Raw genomic sequence first — 14945 nt, forward strand, 5'->3', positions numbered from 1 at the left:
CTCTATTTACGATATGATAAATAATATATCTGTATAATGTAGGCTATTCTCCCCCAAAAATGTGAATATAAAATCAAATGAGTTTTCGTTTCAATGTTGTAGGCTAATTGTGTGTACAAAAGTGGGTGTGCTGGTAGGCTAATAATACTTAAATATTATGATCTTGTAAAAACGCAGACAAATGACCTGTTGTAAAATAGTGCCATCTGCTGGTTATTCTGTTTACAGCCATTGTGTGATATTTTTATATATTTGTAATAATATTGTATTTTGTTTCCCCGGGAACTCAGCACTACGGCTGGTTGCGATGCGGGGTGAATAAAAAACTGGACTGGACTGGAAATGTTTTTTTAATTTCATAATTCGATTGCAAATTCAACATAAATGTATTTGCAGTATTTCCATATTTGCGCCTCAGGAAAACACACTGCTATAGTCTACAATAACGCTACTGATACATTTCGTGTTCATTTGAAAATGTCTCCCGTCGTCGCAATCGGATGATGGCCATTGACCAATACTCGCTAAAACGAAATGGATTTTATGGTTAATGCATTTCCATAAATGCTACGTCATTGCCTGTACCTAGTTCTGTGTGACGGGCGGCACAGTTAGGCCCACCCCTCTCGATTGGTTCACCGTCCTTCCCCAACAAGGGAACTAGGTTGTGATCGAGTCCCTGGCACATACAGCGTAACAATACTGACAACCGTAACTGATACCAAGGGGGAAGATGGAGCACAGAGACGCCGATTTCAACATATTGCTAGCCACTGATTCCTACAAGGTGAGTGCTCGACGCCGGTGTATAGGTGATATTTTCAGGGCTGCTATAGTAGTCGGTCTGCAGGTCCAGTGAATAAAAAGAAACTCAAGGTGGTTCCGTCTTCCCAAGGCCATCACGCTTGCCTTGCTTGGTCGTTGTGTGTGTATTCGCTAGGCCAAAGGGGAGGAGAGATTGAAGACCGTAAGGAGGTACCAACATTTAAGAGCATCTTTTCACAATTTTAGACCAAGATGACTGACTGAAAGTCTACCGGCGAATTTAGCTTGCTACGCCACCCACTGATGGCACAGCTCATGCCTCTGCTGGTGCTAGCAGCTAGCAAGCTAGTTGGCTAAGAAATTATAAAAGAGGCTGGTCGGTGTTGTGACTGTACGGGTAGGCTTATGGTAAGCCTTTTTAATATTTAATCAGTAGACTAGCGGTAAATAGGAATTGTAGATATCTACAATTTAATGTTGACATGTTGTAATTCCAAGTCAATATATCCATAGTGTGATTTTGACTAGAAGGTATTTTACTCAAATAAATATACAGTTAATTATTCACTTGTCAAAATATTGATGCATGATATCAACAATTCAATTATTAAACGTGGACATTTTCCCATTGACTCTTATTCAAAGTATATAGGCTATCTTCTAATTGAAAAGGCGGTAGATCGTGAGCTGTATGAATGGAGCGATGGATAAACCAGCAATGAGGACAAGCTAGCTAGCTAACCCAAGCTAACATCTACCAAGTCATTCATCCCCCATTACCGATAAATTCATCCGACACAAACTGAATCAAAAGCGAAACTTTGCAAAAAGGCTCTAAGTTAGGGATAGGCCAGTTTTATATTGAGCAATCCTTTATCAAGGTCGACAAGTGCGTAGCAAACGTAAGTTATGGCTAACTACACAGTCATGTGCTTTTTTAGAGTTTAACATTACACACTTGTCTTAAATTAAAATTATCTTAATCTTGGAACTATCTATCTGGGTATATCCCGCTTCAGATTTAATAGAAATATTATCCAGCTGTCATGACTGTCGCTGCAGTGCATGCACAGCTACGTGCGAGTCATTACCCCTGAACGCGCGCACAAAGTGTGTGCCCGCGCGTGCATGTGTGTGTGTGTGTACAAACAGTTCCAACATCTGTCCGCAGCTCATTGCTATGACATTGGAGAGATTGAGATCGAAAGTCAAATGCCATAGACAGAGATCAAACCAAAACCTGTCATCTTATGTACCAGTGAGTGAGTATACCAATCCCAAGCCATAAAAGTATTTCGCTTTGTGTGTAGTGTGTAACTGCAAATTGCAACTTCAAGACACAGCCAGAGAGAGGGAGAGGTGGGAGAGTGAGGCATCTGTGGATTGCATGGGACAGAGCTGTAAAAGCCTGAGTTTGCCCTGCTGTTTGCATTCGTTTTTAACTTGGTCCAGTGCTCTATGAAGTTTCCCCTCTCTCTCTCCCCCCCTTCTCTCTCTGTCTCTCTCACCCTCTCTCTGTGTGTCAGTGAGTTCAGGGACTAATTTATCATGTTATTATTATTATTATTGGGCCTTGGCTGATAAACCACTAGGCTATGAAAACAGATACACCCGGTCTCTCTGTCTCTGTCGGTTTAACCTGTCTGTCTGGTCCTTGGGATTGACCAAGCTTCTCTTCTGACCATATATCGAGTAGATCTCGCGTGCTACGAATGCATAATAGGCCACTGTAACGTTACAGCTTGTTTAAGCATTTGGTCGTTGCCACGGAGTGCAAACACTCACACGCATTATCTTGTTGGGTCATTACTTCGAGTCGGCCTGTGGGGACACGGTTGGTCGTTTGTGTTGTCGGGGAAGAAAGGTGAGATTGCCTGCCCTGATTGGCTGGTAGCAGGACCAGGAAAGAGCTATGTGTCACTACATTTGCTGTGTGTACCTTGCGGCCAAGCTGATCAATAAAAACTGTAGCCTGAAGGTCATCCTATTCCCATCCGTCTGAATACTATAGTCTCGTGCGTTCTTGTTCTCTCGTTCCATCTCTCCTTTATGGCCCTTTCCTCTCATTTGGGTCCATTAGCTTGTTGCTTAAATACACAAACAAGCACGCATACCTGTGTCTCCCCAATGCAGCTTGTGGGTGGATGGGCAAGTTCTTAGAAGCCCTCCTTTACTCTCCCACCCTCCACCCCCACCCCTCAGCAGTCCCTCCATCTTCTACCCCCCACCCCTCAGCAGTCCCTCCATGGCCCACCCCTCACCCCACCTTCCACCCCCCCCCCCCCCCCCCCCCTTCCCATATAGCCTTTGAGGAGAGGAGAAAGTGAAAAACAGGGCGCACATTCAAATGAAAAGACAACAAGTATTTTTGAGTTCCTCTTCCGGTCCTTATTTCCGGGGTGAAAGTAATGGTTGCACATCTCCTCGATGCCGAGATAATTGAGTTTTGAACACGTTCCAGAGTCGTTTGCTCAAATTCAAAGAACTGCATCAAATGATGACTGAGGCCTGTGGGTGAGGTGGGGGGGGGTGGGGGGCTTCGTTAATTTTGTTTGGTAGACGGGTCTAGACGCAACAGTTTAGTCATTTAGCAGATGCTTTTATCCATAGCCATGGACAAATAGTGCAGACAGAAAGTACAGCACGCGTTCAAGGATCCAAAGCGCATTTTCCTCCAGCGATTCCGAGGTCAGACTCGAGGAACAGTCTGTATCTACGAACCACATCGCACACTTACCCCTTGTGTTCTCCTCGGGTCATTCTGACCCATCAGTCATTGTGACCCACCGTCGTTTGCGACAACTTTACCGCATCCAAAAACTAAGTGAAGCATTTTCTTTTAACCGTTGAGCTGTCTCAGACCCCCCACATTGCTAAGGTTAAAATACATTTATTTTTATTTGCTTTTGTATTGGGTAAAATTGGGTAAACACAACGATGGTTCGTTATGAACCTTTTGGTCATGTGACCCGAAGGCAGCACAAGGGTTAACCCGTCTCAGCTACCAGGCACGGTGAACCAAAACATAATACCACAGCACGGCAGTGACAACTCGTTTGGTGTCTCCAGTCGACTCTTCCTCAAGGTCAGCTATAATGTCCTACCGGTCGCCTGAGAATGAGAATTCGACACACACACATGCACACATAACAGAAGACGTTCATGCAGCACGTTTTTGTGTGATAGTAGGACATGTCCGTCAGCCCCGGCTGACAGATACCAGGCTACAGCTCGCTCTACCTGCACGCTTGGTGTTGGAGGATCGCACCCAGTCCGCCTGACTGGTACTGAGACATTGCATGTGCCAGAAACCCCCCTTCCCCAAACGTGTCTCGTTTCAGTTGTCCTGGGAGAGACACGAGGATGGAGATGGTTGAATATTGTCGCGAGGCTGCATTGTTAAACACGAAGCTGGGAACAAATGCGTGGGAAGGTGCCGCGGAGACCTTTTTCTGAAGGATGAACGGCTAACCTCTCGACGTTTCTCTTCCCTCACTCTTTGCTTGCTTTTCTCGTCTGCAGGTGACTCATTATAAGCAGTACCCTCCCAACACAAGTAAAGTGTACTCTTACTTTGAGTGTCGCGAGAAGAAGACCGACCCGACCAAGAACAGAAAAGTCAAATATGACAAGACTGTGTTCTATGGCCTGCAGTATATCCTCCATAAATATCTCAAAGGTAAGAATTGATTGATACGTTCTAACATCTCGTTCATAAAACCTGCCCTCACGGATATCCATCCGCCTTGGCCAAATATGAATTTGACAGGACCTTGACTTTAAGGAAAACGAGCTCTGAAATGACCGTTTCACCGCAGCTAGCTGGCTAGCTTCAATGGACGTAGCTATACCAGACATCTCGGCGAGGGAAGTTATGATCCTGCCGACTGCACCGTCGCCTTCATTTGATGTCACAAAATGATGCATGCACACACACACACACACACACACACACACACACACACACACACACACACACACACACACACACACACACACACACACACACACACACACACAGATCCAAGGTCATGGCCACTGTTGCACAAAAGCAATCTGTATATAATGTATACAGTCTCTGGTCCAGTTCCAACATGAAACCAATCGTTCCATTTCTTCTTCATCATCCTTCTTCATTTCTCGATCTGTCTTTCTCGCGTGGTTCTGGACATGTGTCCAGATCCATCCCGGATCCAAGCTAACAGCTACACAATCTCGAAACATAAGATGGAAGGATAGTCCTGTCGAGATTTTCCTGAATACCCAATCAGACCCCTGTGAGGAGAGAGGAGAGGCTAATTCAGGGGGGCTTTTGAAAGTATTGGAACGGTACCCAGAGCTTCTTTAGCCTTTTCCCGCCTGTTGTGTGTGTATGTGTCTGTGTGTGTGTGTGTCTGTCTGTGTGTGTCTGTGCGTGTGAGAGAGAACCTCCCTCCTGTCGAGGGCTTAGCTGGATGTCCCACCTATAGCTACACCTCCTCTAAAAGGGATTTCATGGCGTGAGAGTCACTTGAGTGTGTATAAGGATACCAGCATCACACACACACACAACCACATTTGTTGTGTGTGTGTGTGTGTGTGTATAAGGATACCAGCCAGAACACAAAAGAACAGCTGCTCTTCCGCCCTTAGCGTTAAGACTAGGGCCAGCTGCACGCAGCATGGACGCCACACAATGCTAGAAAGTTCTACACGCTCAGAGTTGCTGACCATAGAACACCAAATAAACAACTTTCAGTTTTTTTTTTTTTTTCTCGTCCGGGCTTTTGTCTTTTCGGAACTTGGCGTCGGCCAGTGTCAGTTGTTCCCGGTCATTTCGAATGTAGGTTGCGGTGCCCGCCCAACACGAGATGACACTGCTGCTGACACAAAGGCTCAACTGTGAGAGGAGCGCCTAATTCGATAACGTTCGGCGGATGGGAGGGTGGGATTCCAGTGTTGCCCCTGTTTCCTTTTTTTTTGTGCTCTCTCTCTCTCTCTTTTTCCTTCTTTCTGCTCGTTTTTCCTTTCCCCTTCCATCTTCCCAATCCTTCACTCTGCTGTTCTCTTCATGCCTTTCTTTTGTGTGTGTGTATGTGTGTATATATATATATATATATATATATTATATATATATATATATTTACATTTAGTCATTTACATTTAGCAGATGCTCTTATCAAGAGATATATATATATATATATATATATATATATATATATATATATATATATCTCTTGATAAGAGCATCTGCTAAATGTAAATGACTAAATGTAAATATATATATATATATATTTTTAAACCCACCCACCTCCCCTCTCCTTCTCCTCTCCTCAGGTAAGGTGGTGACCCCTGAGAAGATCCAGGAGGCCAAGGAGGTGTACAGGGAACACTTCCAGGATGACGTCTTTAACGAGAAGGGCTGGACTTACATCCTGGAGGTACGCACCCCTCCTCGAAACTCCAAATCCCATCCCTGCCTACCCTCCGTAGTCCTGTCCCCTTCCGACCCGTCCCGCGTGCTCCGTAAATCTCAACCCAGGTTGGATAGGTGCGATTGAATTGTCTAGCGACAGTAGCACGTGACATGGTTCTCCGAAGTGGGAACTCGGGGGGGACTCGAATTGCAGACTCTTATGAAACCAAGCGCACACACCTCCCAGTACGCCGATACTACACCGCACACACAGTCCGGTCGTGGCGATCAGGGCACTTCCAATCGGATTAGACTCACATATTCAATTTGTCACCAGATTGAGTTTGAGGTACTTTAAATAACTCTGCCCAGGCCAGTATTACGATGCAAAAAAAAAAAAAAAAACGTAAATGGGGTTGTCAGGATGACCTGTGTGTGCACGCACACTCGTGTGTGTGTTAGTGTGTGTGTGTGTGGGGAGGGGGTTATATAATTGTGTCAAATTTCAAACCCCTAAATATGTGATACCTGTGAGGTTTGATTGCCCGTAGGTAATCTGTCAAACTGTCAGATATTTTTGATGAATGATTCAACATTTCTGAAGTCAGCAAACAGTGAAAATGTTAGACTTGGATCATTTGGCTGCAACTGCATGTTTTCAAGCAATGCGTGTAAGGTTTCATTGAATTCAGAATTTCCCCAGTGTAGAAATAGGACAAATTACACCACTTCCTGACACGTGCAAAGACAACCCTAACCTGTGTGTGTGTTTGATTTGGTCTTCACAGAAGTACAATGGCCACCTGCCTATTGAGATCAAGGCGGTGCCAGAGGGGAGTGTGATTCCGAGAGGCAACGTTCTGTTCACGGTGGAGAGCACCGACCCAGAATGCTACTGGCTCACCAACTGGGTGGAGGTAAACGAACGCACCCAACCCCCACCTGCCCACACACCACACTCCTTCTTTCTAGGAACGGATGCTTACTTATCCAGATGTGGAAAGTTTATTTGGTCAACTGGTGGGCTGAGAATCCCTTTCGGGCAAGGTTGAGTGGTTACCTTTATAATTTTTTTGATGGAACACAGAATGTGCACCTACAGGCTTTTAAATCGTGTTTGTACCCTTAACCTTCACACACCCTGATCCCGTGTGTCCCGTCCCCGGTACATGCACACACACACACACACACACACACACACACACACTGGCACAGGCGTGACTCAGCGCGATTTAATCAACTTATAATGAGATTCATCTCTCTCTCTCTCTCCCTCACTCCCTGTCTCTTACTCTCTCTCTCTCCCCTCTTCCCTCCTCGTTCCCCAAGCTCTCCTCCTCTCTCTCCTCCCCTTCCCCCCCCTGTCCCCCAGCTCTCTGCTCTTTCCACATGAGCATGTGACTGTGGTTGTCTCTCTCTCCCTCTCTGTCACCGGCTCTCTCTTAGTAGTTCAGCTTACACGCGCTCACATGCTATATCTCTCTCATGCAGGAAAACCCCTATATTAATGGCTTGAAAGCAGTACTTGGTGCGTGCAGAGTGTGACTGGAGGCGTGTTTAACCTGCACGGCGGCACGTGACTCATTCTTCACGACCGGTATAAATGTAGCCGTGGCACTGCCGGGCCTATACCGTCCTTGAACCCTGGTGTCATGCACAACCTCACTGAGTCTGTCTCTCTCTCTTTCATTCTCCCTCCCTCCCTCTCTTTTTATTTTTTTTTATTTTTTTTATAACTTTTTTTCCTTTTCTCTGGGGAGAGGGGAGCTTGGTGTGCGTGCGTCATCTACGGCGCCGGCCGCCGCTGTTTAGGCGGTCTCTCACAGCCTCGCGATAAATCCACGATGAGCTTCCACACGGAGCTTTCCAGTCAGTTTGCACCGCGTGGGACGGCGACGGCTGTTTGAGATGCCGCTCCGGGGACAGATCGACGGCTTCCCAACTTTGTACTCTTGACGCCGTCTTCGCTCTGCTCGGCGCTGGCACGGCAGACGTGATTTAGCTCATCAAAGAGCACGACAGGAGAAACCCTGGAAAACCTTGTCAACAAGCGTCGAGCACAGTGACATTTGGCATGCAGCTGTTTTTTTGTTGTTTTTTTTTTAAAGATGAAAGCTTGTTTTTGAAGCATTGCTACCTTGAGAAACACACCTAGAGCTTGGTAGAACCATGTCCTGCGCGTTGGTAAACGAGGACGACCGCTCGACAAATCGTATTGAATCTGAGTGGCTGAGCGGTTAGGGAATCGGGCTAGTAATCTGAAGGTTGCCAGTTTGATTCCCGGCCAAGCAAATTGACGTTGTGTCCTTGGGCAAGACACTTCAGCCTACTTGCCTCGGGGAATGTCCCTGTACTTGCTGTAAGTCGCTCTGGATAAGAGCGTCTGCTAAATGACTAAATGTAAATGTCTTTCCGGCTATCAGTTCTTACAAATGGCTTGCTGTGGTCACATTGCCGCGTGCGTGTTTTGCGTGAGCATCTCTGCCCTTTTCACACGTCGAATTGGCACGGCTGATTGTGTCTCACCGAGGAAGCTGGGTCGGCACAGTGGCCCTGCACAAGGGGAAGACGTGACTCACGCGAGCCTGAATGATTCTCCTGCTATCCCGGTTCGTTTGCGGAGGCGTCGCGTGACCCGTGTGCAAGCGCCCTTCTCCAGAGCGCACCCTGCGATCCTGGCAAGCACACGACAAAACCCTGCGAAACATCGGCAGGCAGGCAGACCAGCCTGGTAAACACACACACACCTCTTAGTTGCCGTGTGATAATATTGACTCGATCCATTCCCGGCGCTGGACAAAAGCTCCATGCCTCCCTCCTCGGCCAACCAACCCCACCCAGCCAAGGTAGCTCTTCCCTGGACCTCGGGATGAGAAGATCCCCCCCCTCCGCCTGGTCCTCTGTTGACAGGGGCCACGGATCAGAGCCTGATCTCTGGTTCCCAGGGAACGAGCCTCTGCCTCCGAATCCCCACTGAGCCCCTCTTGGACCGCTGAGCGTCCGAGGGGCCGGCGGTTGGTTTTGGGTTCAAGTTCCACCTGACTAAACCGTGGGGGGGGCGGGCTGCGTTGCGGGAAGGCTTTTGTTCCAGCGGGGCCGGAGGAGAGGACGAGGGATGGGTGGAGGTGGGATGGATGGATGGAGAGCAAGACGGCGACAAGGGTGGAGTGGTAAAACGGAAAAGGGAGACAGAGGACGGTGGGATGGGAGGGAGGGAGGGAGGGAGGGAGGGAGGGAGGGAGGGAGGGAGGGAGGGAGGGAGGGAGGGAGGGAGGGAGGGAGGGAGGGAGGGAGGGAGGGAGGGAGGGAGATTGGGATGGAGCGGAGAAAGCTAATCCCGGAGGTCGTGAACACTTGACCTTGTGCTGTGTTTAGTTTGGCCTGCGTTCTCCAGCACACAGCTCAACCACCGGTGCTAAGTACACCCAACACGCATGGCTACGTTCGTCATACAACCAAACACCTTAACAACACGCGCACAAGGCACACTAAACATTCCTGCTCGGTGAACCATAACCAGAAGTTGTGTGTGTGTGTGTATGAACAGAGATGGGAATGGGTGTTGGCCTGAATTCTAGCCTCCTGGTTGGCTGCTCTCATCCTGACCATGCCCCCCCCCCTCTCTCTCTCTCTGACCCCTGCCCCTCCGCAGACCATCCTGGTGCAGACCTGGTACCCCATCACCGTGGCGACCAACTCACGGGAGCAGAAGAAGATCCTGGCTAAGTACCTTCTGGAGACTTCTGGGAACCTGGAGCGCCTGGACTACAAACTGCATGACTTTGGTTACAGAGGAGTGTCCTCACAAGAGGTAGCAGCCGGAAAAAAACTCACACAACCAAATCAAATACAGAGAATATTATCACGTACCATTTCACTATGTTTCTAAAGTCTGTTGAAAGGCGAAGAAAACAATGGCTATTGTGTCCGCAAACAGTTGCTAAGTATTTCCTGAATGAATTTAATATGGGGTTTCCCACAGAATATATTTGATTTACTATTTCAATTTAAATATATATTTTTTCCCCAGACATGGATTAAGCCTAACCCTAGACTAAAACCTTTTCAATGGAGATGTCAGTTCTCTCTTACTTAAGGACTAAGCTTAATCCGTGTCTGGGAAACTGGGCCTTAGTATACGTATCAGACTTCTCATTTGAGACCAATTTGGTCTCACTACCAAAACCCAGTAGCATTTCAAACAGACTGGGGCAACGATTTCAATCTCGATCTGTAAGGTGCACGGGGTGCCCCCTCAAGTACTCTTCCTCTCCTCCTTTTAATGGTTATTTTGGACTTCCGCTCACTTCCTGTTTGTGTGTGTGTCCCCCAGACGGCAGGTATTGGGGCCTCCGCCCACCTGGTGAACTTCAAGGGGACGGACACGGTGGCTGGCATCTGCGTGATCAAGAAGTACTACGGCACCAAAGACCCCGTGCCGGGCTTCTCTGTGCCCGCCGCCGAACACAGGTACAACGCTGCTCCCAGTCCCACAGGGATTTGGCTCACGTAGAACGTACCGGAAACACTGACTCTGCGGACGAAAAGTAGGGCGTTGGGAGGAATGCGTTTGCGTGCGATGGGGGGATTGTCGACGAGCGAGGGCCATTTCATAGGGTGCGCGCATACACACACACACACAATGACACACGCGGTCGCGCGCGCGCGCAATGGGATTTATGGCGAGAGGGGGGGGGGGGGATGTTCTGTGCCACAAGGGCGCTTACTGCCGCTTCCGTGCACCCGTGTTCCGCCCCAGTGCACCATGGGAGCCGCGCGCCGCCTGGTCAGTGTTGCGTAATCGCCGGCCCGTCCGGCCTGGCGAGGGTCAGAAATCGCTCTCACGCGAAACGATGCGCAATCCCCTTGGCCTTCTCGCTTAAATCCTCTCTATCCCACACACACACACACACATTTGGAATTCCCCACACACGGCAATCTGTCAAACCCTAGTAGCCTATCGCTGTATGTAGATTTGGGATATGTATTTATGAACGGATTAGATGTTGTCGATTTTAGCGCGAACACCGGGCTATCGAAACGGTCGGGGCTGTCCGGCGTCGTCCGCGTAAAACCTGGCTCGGCTCATCCCCTAGTGGCAAGCCGCGGGATTGCGTCCGTCCCCACCCAGCCGCGTCTCTCTCTCTCTCTCCGTCTCCCCGTCTTTCTCACGGCTCTCACTCTCGCCTTCCCCTCCCGCCAGCACCATCACCGCCTGGGGCAAGGACCACGAGAAGGACGCCTTCGAGCACATCATCAAGCAGTTCCCCTCGGTGCCCGTGTCCATCGTCAGCGACAGCTACGACATCTACAACGCCTGCGAGAAGATCTGGGGCGAGGACCTGCGCGCCCTCATCGAGTGCCGCAGCGCCGACGCCCCGCTGGTGGTGCGGCCCGACTCGGGGAACCCCCTGGACACCGTGCTGAAGGTGGGGGCCGGGGACGGGGGACGGGGGGGCGGTGGCTGTTTGACGAGATCACACGAAGTGAAGGCAGTTGGCGCACCAGTGTTGTTTTTGGATCGAAGAGTGTGTGTGTGTGTGTGTGTGTGTGTGTGTGGCCAGCCAGCCATAGGAGAATCCACAGCGGGCCCTGTAGGATGGAACAGCAGGTGATCTTGAACCCTGTCTCCCCCCCCCCCCCCCCTCCTCTCTGAGCCCAGGTGCTGGAGATCCTGGGGAAAAAGTTCAAGCCCAGTGAGAACTCCAAGGGCTACAAGGTGCTGCCCCCCTACATCCGGGTCATCCAGGGAGACGGGGTGGACATCAACACCCTGCAGGAGGTAACACACACACACACCTATTAACAAACCCACTTTGCACCCCCTCCCTCCCACCCAAACGTGCAGTGTTTACACACATGAAGATACACACACAGATGAACAGTCACACAAAAAACATGTCCACGCGCAGTGTCTCACGCGCTGGCGTAACACCGGAGTGTGTGTGTGTGTGTGTGTGTCGTGGTGTGCAGATCGTGGAGGGCATGAAGCAGCACAGGTGGAGCGTGGAGAACATCGCGTTCGGCTCTGGAGGAGCCCTGCTGCAGAAGCTGACCAGGGACCTGCTCAACTGCTCCTTCAAGTGCAGCTATGTGGTCACCAATGGCCTCGGGGTGAGCTCGCGCTCGCGCGCGTTCGAAGCATGGCTAGTCTTACGGGGGAGCCCCACCAAGTGCATCAGTCGCACACTCTCGCACACGCACAGCTTCCCCTGCTTTGACCCCGAGAGGAACCCAACGTGAGCCTTTCTTGAACATTCCAGGTGAACGTGTTCAAAGACCCGGTGGCCGACCCCAACAAGCGGTCGAAGAAAGGCCGCCTGTCCCTCCACCGGACGCAGAGCGGCAACTTTGTCACCCTGGAGGAGGGGAAGGGCGACCTGGAGGAGTACGGAGTGGTACGTCACACACACACACACACACCCACTCCCACTCCCGAAGCCTCGGAGCACCATTCTCGGGGAGCTTGAAACCGTTTGACGTGGAGCGTTTGCCTTACGGGGCTTTTCAACCCTTTTGCCATGCATGTACCGGTGCTGTCTAATTAGAACAGAGCAAGCATAGTGACGGCTCTCTCTCTCTCTCTGTCTCTCTGTCTGTCTCTCTGTCTCTCCCCCTCTCTCTCTGTCTGTCTCTCTGTCCCTCTCTCTGTCTCTCCCCCTCTCTCTCTGTCTGTCTCTCTGTCCCTCTCTCTGTCTCTCCCCCTCTCTCTCTCTCTCTGTCCCTCTCTCTCTGTCACTCTCTCTGTCTCTCTCTCTCTCTGTCCCCCTCTCTATCTCTCTCTATCTCTCTCTGTCCCTCCCTCTCTTTCTCTCTCTATCTCTCTGTCCCCCCTCTCTCTCTCTGTCTCTGTCTCTCTCCCTCACTAGGACCTGCTGCACACGGTGTTCCGCAACGGCCACATCCTGAAGACGTACACGTTCGACGACGTCAGAGACAATGCCAAGCTCAAGGAGAGCGAGCTGGAGGAGCTCCTCCACTGAGCGCCCCCCCGCCCCGCCCGCACCCCCCCCCCCTCTCTCCCAGCTCAGCCTCCACCCGCCTCCCCCGTCCCACCCCGCCTGTCCTGTACTTCTACTGTCCTCACCTGAGGGGGAGCGCACTGCTATAACCCCTTCCTCCCGACACACACACACACACACCTCTCTTTATCCTCCAGCCCCCCACCCCACCCCTCACACTCCCCCTCAGCACCGTCCCTGGTCGGAGAGGAGAAGAAAAAAAGAGCCAATGGCAGAAAGCCCGTCTCGGGACAGTTGGAGCGAGCGAGAGGCGCGTTTCGTCCGATGCGATTGGGCGGAGAGGGCGGGCCGTGCTCGAGAAACGGAAGAGGAGAAAGAGAGGGGAGAGGAAGCGCTCCCGCCGCCGCGCTGACTGTGTCCCGTGTTACGTGTACAGAGTTGTTTTCGAAGCAGAAACAACCAGAAAAAAAATATATAAGAATCGCTCCGTCGACTTAGCCTCGTCTTTTGAAGTGACGGACGGAATAATATCACGGCGTCTGAATCATGGAGTTGCGGTTATGTTACCGTCTGTGTGTGGTATGTGAGCAGGTTTCAGTATATGTGACCACGAGACCCTCGCAGGAAAGGAGATCTTAAGTTAAGCCTGGCACAAGGAGCCGTCAGGAGCTTCCCTCCAACGCGCTTCGGACGCCACTACCAGCGCTCGCAACGAGTCAGCAGTAGCATCTGTAGCCTGTCGACTAGCGCTTGAAGCGGTGTCCAGTCAGGACAGGTCTGTGTATGCCGTCAATGAAGGTTCCAACTCCAAAAGCTCCCGGGTGGATAAGTAAATGTTCAATGTTGCTGAATGTGACTGTTTTGTTTCTGTGTGTGACTGTACATGTGTGTGTGTGTGTGTGTGTGTGTGCTGACAACTTCTTCCTTTTAAAGGATTAATGATGTTCCTTTATGCAAATTATTTTTTGCAGACCGGGGGGGGGGGGGGGTTGCTCCATAATTATAATTGTTTTTAAGGTTTAAAGCTGTTTCCTGTTTTAGGAACACTACTCAACTCGTGGCCAAGTTGGTAGGTCAGGACAACGATAATCATGTCTCAATTTGATTTGCAGTACATTTGTGTGAGTTTGTGACCAGTCGGTTTAGTTTGATTTTGAGACAACAGTCAGGTGGTGGCTGTATCTCGATTAGGGAGGTGAGCTTTGCTTTACTCTTTTGATACTGTCTTGGTTCTTATATCTCCGAAATTGCTTCAGTCATTTTATATGACAAAGGTGAACAATAACATAATTATTGCAGTAAATAACCCTATTTACCATTACATGGCCAAACTGCCTGCCACGTGTACATAACGACTTACTTTCTATGAGGGGAGAGGGCAGGTCACTGATAAATAGTTTTTATTTTTTGTCAAATGCCCGTTTTTTATGTTGTTTTTTTTACTTTACCAACAGAATCATTCAAACGGCTTGGTTGTAGTATGACTGTTCTTGTGAAGTCAGCTTTAAGCTCATGTTTGTATAGTCGTGTGAATGCCAAGTGTGTAATGACTGAAAATACTTTTGAATTCTATTTTTTGTTGTTATATGTATATGTTGATTGTCCCAAACTCTTTCCCACAACCTATTGGATACTTAAACTAACACTGTTGCTATATTATTGTCAACGTATTAAAAGGACCACTCTATCAATTTGCTGAAAACTTTGATGGACTTTCTATGGTTTATAATATACTAGCAATCAGTCTGCCAATTCAGACGTGGCAATTTAGTTTTGGGAGAATTCTATAGTAGAAGATTTAAGTGAACAATTGAATAAAAACG

At 49.4% G+C, this 14945-nt stretch overlaps 1 protein-coding gene across 1 annotated transcript; it reads left to right on the forward strand.

The window, feature by feature from the left end:
- Positions 1-627: 627 nt before the first annotated feature.
- On the forward strand, positions 628-14824 carry nampt1 (nicotinamide phosphoribosyltransferase 1). The gene is made up of 11 exons (XM_084701325.1): positions 628-787; positions 4288-4444; positions 6082-6185; positions 6949-7077; positions 9813-9971; positions 10494-10630; positions 11364-11589; positions 11823-11942; positions 12134-12274; positions 12424-12558; positions 13030-14824. Exons 1-11 carry the CDS (start codon positions 734-736, stop codon positions 13141-13143), a joined length of 1476 nt encoding a protein of 491 aa, XP_084557451.1. The 5' UTR covers positions 628-733; the 3' UTR covers positions 13144-14824.
- Positions 14825-14945: the final 121 nt, after the last annotated feature.

This window comes from Hypomesus nipponensis, chromosome 7 (assembly GCF_054491055.1).
Source record: "Hypomesus nipponensis isolate SF chromosome 7, ASM5449105v1, whole genome shotgun sequence".
Classification (NCBI taxonomy): Eukaryota; Metazoa; Chordata; class Actinopteri; order Osmeriformes; family Osmeridae; genus Hypomesus; species Hypomesus nipponensis.